The 10,518-nt window shown below is 33.9% G+C and overlaps 2 protein-coding genes across 5 annotated transcripts; one reads left to right on the top strand and one right to left on the bottom strand.

Moving 5' to 3' along the window:
* The first annotated feature begins 71 nt into the window (after positions 1-71).
* LOC148616806 (uncharacterized) lies at positions 72-6,557 on the top strand. Of its 4 annotated transcripts, none has more exons than XM_088583888.1 (3): positions 72-247; positions 3,324-4,326; positions 5,781-6,557. In XM_088583888.1, the coding sequence occupies exons 2-3, from the start codon at positions 3,378-3,380 to the stop codon at positions 5,960-5,962; spliced, it is 1,131 nt and encodes a 376-aa protein (XP_088440014.1). In that variant the 5' UTR covers positions 72-247; positions 3,324-3,377; the 3' UTR covers positions 5,963-6,557. The 4 variants fall into 4 exon arrangements, with proteins under 4 accessions (XP_088440014.1, XP_088440016.1, XP_088440017.1 ...); XM_088583890.1 differs by lacking the exon at positions 72-247 and adding an exon at positions 2,025-2,239; XM_088583891.1 differs by lacking the exon at positions 72-247 and adding an exon at positions 2,025-2,244.
* Positions 6,066-10,104, bottom strand: LOC148616805 (uncharacterized). The gene is made up of 3 exons (XM_088583892.1): positions 9,664-10,104; positions 7,055-7,231; positions 6,066-6,793 (listed from the first exon to the last, which is right to left on the bottom strand). Exons 1-3 carry the CDS (start codon positions 10,037-10,039, stop codon positions 6,561-6,563), a joined length of 786 nt encoding a protein of 261 aa, XP_088440018.1. The 5' UTR covers positions 10,040-10,104; the 3' UTR covers positions 6,066-6,560.
* Positions 10,105-10,518: the final 414 nt, after the last annotated feature.

Here is a 10,518-nt window from a genome sequence, read left to right as displayed (position 1 = left end):
ACAAATGCAATGTGTATTTTTTTTTTTACTTTATCTCTATTTAGTTAAGAGAGATTTAAACGTAAAAGCTACAATCGACAGAAATATGTTTGAAATGTGATTAATGAGTAATAATTCAACATAATTATTACAAGATCAATGAATTCAACACGGAAATGAAGTTTTACGAAGCTACATTATAGTCTAGGATTCGTGTCCAACTGCAATTGTGGTCTTAATGACAGTCAGGGCGGATAAATGATTTTAGGTATATAATAGGGCTATATAGAATTATAAAATTTGGGAGAAGAATTATGAAAAATCGAGATTTACGCAAAAACACCACCCCCTAATTACTGGGGCGAACGCCGGTCCCGCTCCTGTCCATGTACACAATTTAGTTTCTTAGGTCACTTGTCTTTGAAGTTGAACTTGAAGTTTGACTTGTACATGTAATATTAAATTTTAATTTAACCTCAAAATAATCACAAGAAGTTTCATTTGGGCAGGGGTAGCTTGCCTTCATGGATATCATAGGTACGTTACAGCTACAATACAAACACATATTTGAACCGAAAGGAGATGCCAGGAGAAGTTTCAGAGTATCGGCTTGTACATGTTCCGCTATATTTTGTTATAGGCGTGTATACAACGGAAAATAATAATTACAGACGATAAGAGCCAGGGTCCCTATGAAAATAAAAAAAATCAAGATGTTATATTTTTAAGGAAAACATTTGAAAAATACACTCAGAAAGAAATTTGATGGTTAAATTTTATAATAAATGATTAAGGTATTCGGGTGTTGTTAACACAAACGAATATATACAGGATGCTTTTTATGGAGAAAAATTTTGGGGCTCCAGGGGGTATCTATTGTTATTCTCCGAATCGACCGCTGTACCACTAAATTTTAAGACCGAGCATACAAGTTAAAAATCATGGATGACATGTGCACTGCAAGTTGGTCAAATAAACACACGAACAACAGTAAAACACGGGCACTTGGGACCAGGATTTTTTTAAGTTTAATTTTTTCCAAAAAGAATTTTTAAAAAAAGCATCGTTTTTAACCATTATTAGCATTTTTAAATTCCCCCAAATTCATATATATATACCATACTTAGTATAGGGGGATCAAAACTGCGATTGATTGATTGACTGTTTTAACGCCCAAGCAGCAATATTTCAGCTATATTCAGGCGATGAACATGAAATGGATGATAAAATGAACCTAAAATGATTATATGAAAAAAGGGATAGGACACAGGGGAAATAGAGTCGACAAATTTTGATTGCCACTAGAAAAAAGGAGGGATAGGTAGGGTCGGACAATTTAGCCTCCTGTGGTGGAGTGCATAGAACCGTTGGGAATTTTTCAGACCTTGATATATATATGTGTGTGTGTGTGTGTGTGTGTGTGTGTGAAGATAGGGGGAAGCATCAAAATTGCGGAAAATGGTAAGATTTTCGTCAGAACTTGCTAATAATGGTTAAAAACGATGAATTTTCGATTTATTATTTTTTCTAAAGATATTAAAATTGAAAAAAATACTGGGCCCAATTGCATGTGCTGTAAAGCATACTTGTGTAGGATATCTGGGGTTGAAAACAGTCAATTCTTGGCCGGATAATGAATTTTGATCCTATATCGTTGGCACCTTACAACTCAAGGATTAACTCCATACTGAAAACAAGTACTGTCTTCAAAAAAGATAGCCGACGCATTTGCTCGCTTTGTTAATACCTATATGTAAGATTATTGTACTATGTTTTGTATTTCAGGTATTTCATTGTTTCAGCAAGTAGGCTATTTCCAATTATTCAATATATTAAAGTAATAAAAAATATTCCAAGTCCCAATGCCCCCAATGGAGCTTTTAATATCACATTTGTCCAATGAAATGCGAGATTGTAAGCTACATCGTTAAGGTTGCCATGGTTAAGCATCATGAATTGCACGTGATGTCTAAGCGAACTCAATACCGACTGCGTCGGAGCAACCAAAACAAAATCAAATCAAAAATTGAGTTACGAGTTCGGAGTTGTAGCCATTATCATAGACAGAATATTAATCTGAAAGTAGAAAATGAAAGTAGACCGCCAATGTTAAGTATATATGTATAACTGTTGTGTGTTCAACTTTCTGCAACCTCCCCGATTCGAAACCGTGCCATGGAGCGACATATTAATTCCATCCGTCCGCTCATCCATTGTGGATTCGTCTTATCAGATACGACCATAAGGAGGTATACCTAGGGTAAGGTAAATAAATCTTGAAATCAGTGATATATATTTTTGTATCATATTCAATTTCACCAAGGCCTTTCAATCTTTCCTTTAAAACAAAATGATATTGGTCCGAGTTACTCTGATGCTAACATGAGATTGATGTAAAATGCTGTATACAAACGTTTCAATGATTTGTAAGAGTTGTGTCCCTTACCTTAGGTCTACCACCTTGAATGTTGGACACTAGCCTTTTTACTGAATGTTTGAGAGGGTATGCATGGAATTTTTAACAACAAACAAAATAATCTTGTTCAAGTTATTGATGTCTATTTCCAAATACAATTTATTCATAAGTCCACGTTACTCTCAAAGATTATGAATATTTATCAAAATAGGAAAATACAAAACGTGAATAAGAAAAAAAAAAAAACAATCCAAAATGTGAAGAAAAACAGCAATCCACACACAAATAAATCATTTCGGAAAATGCTTATGAATCGCCGATCTAAAAGAGAGGGGTAGGGGAGACAACCACAGAACCTAGGCCTAGTGACTGAGTTTCTGTCATAAAACAGTTGTGCAACTTGTGAAATACTTTCATTTCACACACGTAAGTAATAATTTGAAATATTGATTCACTCAACCGTTGTTTTTAACAGACAAAATTTGTATACACTTAGGTTAACTAGTATTTATGAGGCGCGGAATTCAGGATCTCCTTAAAATCTGTATTATTTCAGGAGGTCCTGAAATCGAATAGTGAAGGTCTAGAAATATTTGACATTCGATTTCAGGAGCTCGTCAAATATTTCAGTAGGTCAAAATTCCAATTGTTGAGGTTCAAAAATAATTGAGGAGGGCCATATTTAATAAAGTACTTCCATAAATATTGAAGACTGTCATTAAATAATGATGATATTGTCTTATTCCGCGCCTACCAAGTATTTATTTAATCCCAGTAAAATTATTCTATTTCGAAAAGTACGTGCAATGTCAAATTTTAAAATAGTAATTATTATACATTTTTGTAATTTTTTGTAAATCAGGATAATTTTTTTTCAAACTTAAGAACACAAAATTGTCTTACATATATTATCCTTCTGTATTTTTAGTTCCTGGTATTTGTGTGCATTGCAATATAGCTGCGATATACCATTAAAGAGACAATGGTTTCAGTAAACAAGATATTTGGGTTAAGGACGTCCGTGTTGGGCCGTGCTGGCTTCTTTTTAAATACAACATGCACTAGAATGAGTTTCCTATCGCCACATTCTAACTTTTATTCTTCGTGTAAAATAATAGTGAAAGATGCCGCGAGAAAGCATGTTTTGGCACACTCAAGTGTTTTTCTGAGGAAATACAGGTCATGGAAGACACCTAGCAGGCACTTCTCTTCTAATGACAAAGGACATTTCAATGATAACCTAAACGATCAGGGCGTAACCATAGAAGTTGCACTTATTGCTTTTATGGACAAATGGGAAATGGAAAAAGCTGTGAAATTCTTCAAAAAGTCGGTTGAAAATGGCAAATTACCGAATCCAACAGTTGTTTTAAATCTCCTCCAACAACTCGGCAACTTAGGAGATTTCGAATGTCTTTTTTCACTCCGTGAGGTACTAATGGACAATAAGCTTTGTTCTAAAGATAATTTCTTCGCTTGTCTCAACGAAGCGTATCATAATAGTGGTAGAATAGAAGAAGCTGTATTATTACTACGCATGCTCTATCATGATATTAGAAACTACGAAGATGTCGACATTTTTTTTACACTAGTAGGGATTATGTTATTAAATCATTTTCCCAATCGATTTGATTTGCTAGAAAGTTTTGCCATAGATTGCCGTCTCAAAGAACCCCCAGATTACCTGCCTACTGCAGGGTTATGGAAATGTCTGGTTCTTGTCGGGAGTTTTGACGAAGCTAACAAAATTCTTAACGAAAATAGTGCCATTCGACAACATGTACCTAAAATGATTAATGAAATCGCAAGCAGAAAGAACAAGGTCAAAGTTAATAGGACAGAAGCACTCAGTTGGCTTTCGCAACTTCCACCGGATGTAATGAAAGAGAAGTTATTGTGTCATGTTATGGTAGAACTGGTGAAAGAATTAGGTAGGCCAGATTTAAAAAAAAAATCAGAGAAATCGCTGCAAGATAAACTTAGCGTTACATTTTGTACGGCAACATTGAAATCAAAATGAATTTTCTGTCCAACAAAATATGTTCGCGTTTTTTTCCCAATTAATCTTGGTTTAAGAATTGGGAGATAGGGATAGCATTGAGAACTTTGGAAAGTTTTAGCGTAGTTTTAAGGATTACTTACAGTTGATCTAACCAGCTGGCTTGAAATCAAAGAGATTAGTGACGCATGCTCTACATCTATTCATACCTACACCTAACTTATGTAGCAAACATTTGATTTTTAGGGGGACGAGGATTAACTTTTCTATCTTGGCCTTTTCTTATTAAGAAAATTAATGTCTCGCCTTTTTTTTTATTCCAAATGTGTTCTGTTACTGTCATGTCTGTAAATTGTAAACTTGACTTTCTATGTAGATCGAGGAGAAGCTTCTATGTCAGGGGATGTTCAGGCTTAATGATAACTGCAGAAGTTTAATGGTCGCAATTTGTTTTTGCTGAATACAAACGTTCCAATGATTTTGCAACCTCCCCGATTTGAAACTGTGTCATGGTATTTTGGCATGACATGGGTTGTGTCCTTATTGTATGACTTATGATGCACCGAGATTCTTGACCCTGCATGAGAAGAATTGGTATTGATTTTACATACGATGGGGATATAACTTTCTGTAGGCTTTAACCAGTCTGGAGCTGGCATGTTAGTTAACTGTTAGTAGTTCTTAGTTTGTACATTTGAGTAATTTATATTCAGTTTCTTTACTCCGTTATAACAAGGGACTCTGACCTTTTTGAACTGATTTTTAGGTGTGTTTAATTATGCGATATTTTTTCCACAGTGGCCAGATTTTGAAGGGGGTTGTGATGACGCTAAAGTACTTTAACCCCGCCGCATTTTTTTGCTCTTGTCCCAAATCTGGAATTTTTGGCCTCTGTATGCATTGTTTCGTTTTCACCTTTAATTTCTTGAGTATATATGGGCGATTCATTCGCTGTACCTGTGTATAACGATGTTTTAGGACCGGCTACAGCCTGCATGCTTTGTGGTATGATGATTTCCTCGTTGTTCATGGAAGACCACTGGGTGGCTTTGGGGTGACATTTTCATTCTGTGGGGGGGTTGTCTCTTTGACATATACACCATACCTATTCTCGTTATAAGATATATGAAGATTTAAGTACACTTACTAATATTTAATTAAGTATCTACTGAAGCTCCACCAGTCCTTCCTTAGAATGTACTTGGTTAATTAATGCCAGTTGAACTGCATTTAAATATAATTCCGTGTTAAAATGACTCAGAACTTTAATTTCCATTTTACTATGCATTTTAAACATTGGCATTGATGGGGAAAACTTCGCAGTAGACCTATGAGTTTTACCAATCTATCAGTATATAAAATGTAGACTATTTTTTCCTGTTTCAGTGGCGAATAAACACTGGGATTCTCTTAGCAATTGCCTAGATACTGTATCAGCAAGGAAAGTAAACTTACCGTCGGAACAGATCAGACACCTCATTACAAAAGCAGAAAATGTTCTTTTCCACGAAGATTTAGATAATTTTTTACTAATACTATGCATAGACAAGTTAAAAGGATTTGTGTAATATTCATTGCGTTCCTGCATACTACAATCTAGACTGAGGATGAAAATCGAAGTTAAATGTTTACTTTGCTTATTAAATCATGTACACTGCTTTTTATATGATCCACAGAAATTTTGAATTAAGTGGTTCATTTTTGGAAAAAGTTTTTAATCTAAGTAATGTAGCTTGAGGCATTTTCTTTCAAAAGAGGGGCAATGCTTTTTCATATGAAAAGTCTTATAATTGATGATATCCTACATGTTGATATCTTCAGTTGCAATCATCATAAAATATGTTGGCAAATCCAAAGTTATCTGTTTTTAAAAGAAATTAGAGGGCATTTTATTGATTTTTTTTTGCAGGTCACTGTAAGAAATAATTAATTCAGGAATATTGCTGTTTGTACTTTGAAGCATTCTTAACAACATATATCTGATCTATTAACTCAACAACCCCTCTGGATGATTCTTACCTGGGTTGCTACTTTTTTTTTTAATTTAGAGACGCACAAAGTTCCGCTTCAATTGAAAATAAATGTGACAGCCAATAATTATGCATGCATGTATATGAACAAGATTCAATTCCCGTTCTGCCTAATAAAATATATTGCAAATTATATTTACATGTTAATTTCACAAACGTACGTACAGCTTTGAGAAAACGAACATGATGAATCAAACCAAGCATCGCCCATTAAGTTTGTTTTCTTTATCACAAGACAAGGTTGGTTTATCGATTCCGGTTGACCAGGATACCACTGGAAAAATGTAAGCTTTGTTCCGTCGTCAAGTTTCCACGTTCCATCAGGCTGCTCTTCTCCAGCTATACAAATTCTGGAATGTGGTCTTCCAGCTTAGAATGAAATGTAAGCGTGGTGTAAGAAAGCGGTAACATGGTGACAATATGACAGATCCAGAAATTTATAAACGGGAGAAGGGGGCATACAAAAATTCAGGTAAATGGGTTCCATTGTTTAATTTACCTATTTTGGACAAAAAATACCAAAAATTCCAACAAATTACAGTTACGTTGATGTTTGTTTTGTTTGTGTGTTTGTTTTGTTTTTATTTTTGTTTTTTTTTGCATTGAATATAACATATACCCCCAAATTACCCAGCATGTGTGTGAAGTACGCTTGCATTTCCGGTGTCCTGACAGATGCTACTCGTCCATTCTGTTTGGAACAGCTAGTTTTGATGGTAGCGAAATCAATTGGTGTTATCTCTGATATCATATAGCAGAAGTCAAGGGGTCTGTAATATGAAGCCGTGGCCGGACATCCAACTGAAACTAAATAGAACAAAAGAAGTCGATCTGGTGATTACCTTGCATTGTTTGTGATTAAACAAATTCAAGATGATTTTTTTTATAATGTCATCATTGTATCGTCTGCACGGTTTTGACTACTGACTTAACCAACTTTTCCCGGTGATAACAACACATTATTGCAATTTACCAGAAACAGTTAACCAAGTTGAAAGCAGGATGTTTGGTGGGCTGGTTTTACCCACCATGTCCATCGGAAATGCTTGTACGAAATAAGGACCATTGCGATTGTTTCCAACTTTCAATTTTTTTCCGTGATATGGCCATTTATTATATTGACCTTTTTAGTTATACCTTTTTGACTAACTGTTAACTTTTTATATAAACCCTTTATTTATAATGTTCTTTTGAAGTGATAAAGGGGCAATAGTTTGTGGACAGTTAGTTATGCAATATACACCGTGTACATGTAATTAATTTTTGACTGACTTGTATTGTATGTTTCATATCAAGATAGATTTTGTTTTGGTTTTAGCATTTAATGAAATATTATGCGGAAACCATATAAGAGTTACATGTACGACCGGATGAACGGACATGCATTCATGGTACTCTGGTTGAGCGGGATAGAAAAATAACAAGTAAGTCTTTGTTTCGAGAACGGTAGAAAATTCAACATTTCTTTTATCACGCAAAATATGTATTGTGATATCGAACAGAGACCATACATCGTTATTGCAGAAACAATGAATGCAGTGAAAAAGAAACGTTATGGTTATGTTACCAGAAAAAAAATAAGTGGACGAAAATTTCAAAAAATATAATAATAGGAGATGTGGTATAATTGCCAATGAGACAATCACCATCGATACTCAAGCAACGAACAATTCTATAGGTTACCACACGGTCTTTAATGATGGGGAAAAGTTTATGCATACCATAAAGCAAGCTATAAAATGCCCCGAAACAAATGATTTGAAATATTCATAAATGAATGAGAATTCTGTTTGATACTGAGACCATTTTTCTAGGGGTAGGGGTAATATTTTTAACATTTTTTTTTTAAATTCCTTCTTGAAAATTAATTTTTCGTGATTTATTTATGAAGAAAATAAAATTATCTATCGAATGATGCCAAATTTGAGACGTTTCAGTTGAGTAATAGTCGAATTTATGTGACTTTTGACCGAAAAACCGAAAATCCCATTTTTTGCAATATTTGATAAATCTAAGAAAATCGCCCAAATGCATCAAAAGAACCCCAGAAGTATAAATTGTGATAATACTAAACAGAAAATATCAAGTAAGTTATTTTTTACTGAAGCATAAATACTTTAGGGGGTTTGACATAAAAATATATGTCAGTTTAAGCGATTTTTCGGCAGGGTAGGGAGTACATTTTTTTTATTTTACCCCCAATCCGAAATATTACCGCAACTTTCTTGGTACCATTATAATGCTGAGACATTGGGCTACATGATGATATATATATTTGTCAGTTTATTTCGTTTTGTAGAAAGAAGTTGTTCTTAAAAAAAAACTTTAAAAAATGATTTTTGCCTCAACAAGGTATACAAAAACGCTTCAGTTAAAGATTCGTAAATGGGAGATATAAGGATATCAAATAATCATATTTTGGTTGATGAATGTGGGGATGCACGGGGGTGGGGGTATCTCAGTCCACGTACTGAATAGGACAAAAGACAAGAAGCTGTATACGTATCTACCTCGAAAGAGTACTCGCTTTTTTGTAAGCTAGTTCAAAATCCAAAAGCAATTCGTAGGCACACCATGTTAACTAGAACAAAATATATATAAAAAGACCCCAACACTATTTAGTGAAACTATATCGTAAAATGATAGATGAACAATGTCCTTTTGCGGTAGGATTAAAGACAAACACGCCCAACGCAAAACAGAAAAGGACTTAGAAAAAAAAACAAAACATAATCGTGTAGTTTTCGTCATCTGTTCACATTTTACAAATATTCTGCAAATTTGAAAAATTTACTTAAGGTAAAGTTCTGAAAATTCCTAACATTTCAATTTATGTTTAAGTCAGGAAAAACAGAAGAAAGAAACTGCATGCATGTTTGAGAATTGACAAAACACTCAAACCTAAAAATAAATGAACAACCCAAATCTTCCATAAGTAGTGATATGTGGACGAGGTGCACTGGTCGGGTTAGCATGTTCTGATTTTCCAAAGAAAAATATAGAAATACTCCGTCGTCTTCTTTACTCACATGTCCGTTGAACCGAACAAAAAATTGACAGATCAACCTTATTTGTTTTTGTTTTTTTGATTTTTGTTTTGTTTAGTTTTGTTTGTTTGTCTGTTTTGTTTGTTTTTTTTTTTTTGTTTCTTAATTGTATCAACCATGTTATCTTGAAAAGACGAAAAAAATGGCAATATAATAGGTAGAAATGTTCTGCTCAAAAAGCTTGTTACTCACCATCATTCATCTTGAAATATTTCCACCCGCTCTCTGTTCCGCTTGGTGGGTCAAATGAAGGATAGAAATGTTTTGAATGTAGAATACACTGCAATGAATCCTCCGTATAAAAGTATGCTACACAGCGATTATCACGAGCACAATCCATCATACAAATTGTTAGAGATTCCGCGTTAGTCATGCCGATAGCCCCGGTATATTCAATAAGATTATTTAAATTTTCGTCTATGGTAGCTTTCAGAAGTACTTTGTCACTGATTACGACAGTGAAGCTTATAAAAAGTAACATTGTTATGCAGTGACAGTACGGTGTAAGAAGGATTTTTTGTGCCATGCTGATACGAATGCCAATTTCGATAAATCCTTTAAACAACATTAAAAGTGAACTCTTAAACTATTAAAGCTTAGTACTGATAACTCATAATTACAAACTGTATCTACTTTCCTAGTGACACAACAAATTATATCTTGCATATCATTTGTATTGTTTGCAAATTGCTTCAGCATTATTGGTACCTGTCATTAGTAATTTTTGTTTTAAAATAAATATGTAGATATGCATTGTTTTTAGAATGAAATGCTGGTTATTAAAGACAATTATTGTCTCTTCTTTAACTTTGAGTAGCTGCAATTTACCTAAATGTATTTGAAATGGTTTAGGCTTTGTTCCTTAGAAATTACTACTGCTTCCAGAAATCAAATATTCTAATTAATAAAAAGCTCGTCTATCGATCATTGATGTAAAATATCAGAAAACACCATTAAGTTTCAAAACGAATGTCAAATTATGCATAACTATTTGTTAATAAAAATGAAAAATCGATTTTGCTAGGTATGAAAAGAAAATAGTTCTCA

The sequence above is a fragment of the Perna viridis genome, chromosome 5, assembly GCF_037379345.1.
Source record: "Perna viridis isolate PV_CMFRI_1.1 ecotype Kerala chromosome 5, ASM3737934v1, whole genome shotgun sequence".
Lineage (NCBI taxonomy): Eukaryota > Metazoa > Mollusca > Bivalvia > Mytilida > Mytilidae > Perna > Perna viridis.
Note: the sequence above shows the minus strand (reverse complement) of the source record. Positions and strands in the feature narration are given on the sequence as shown.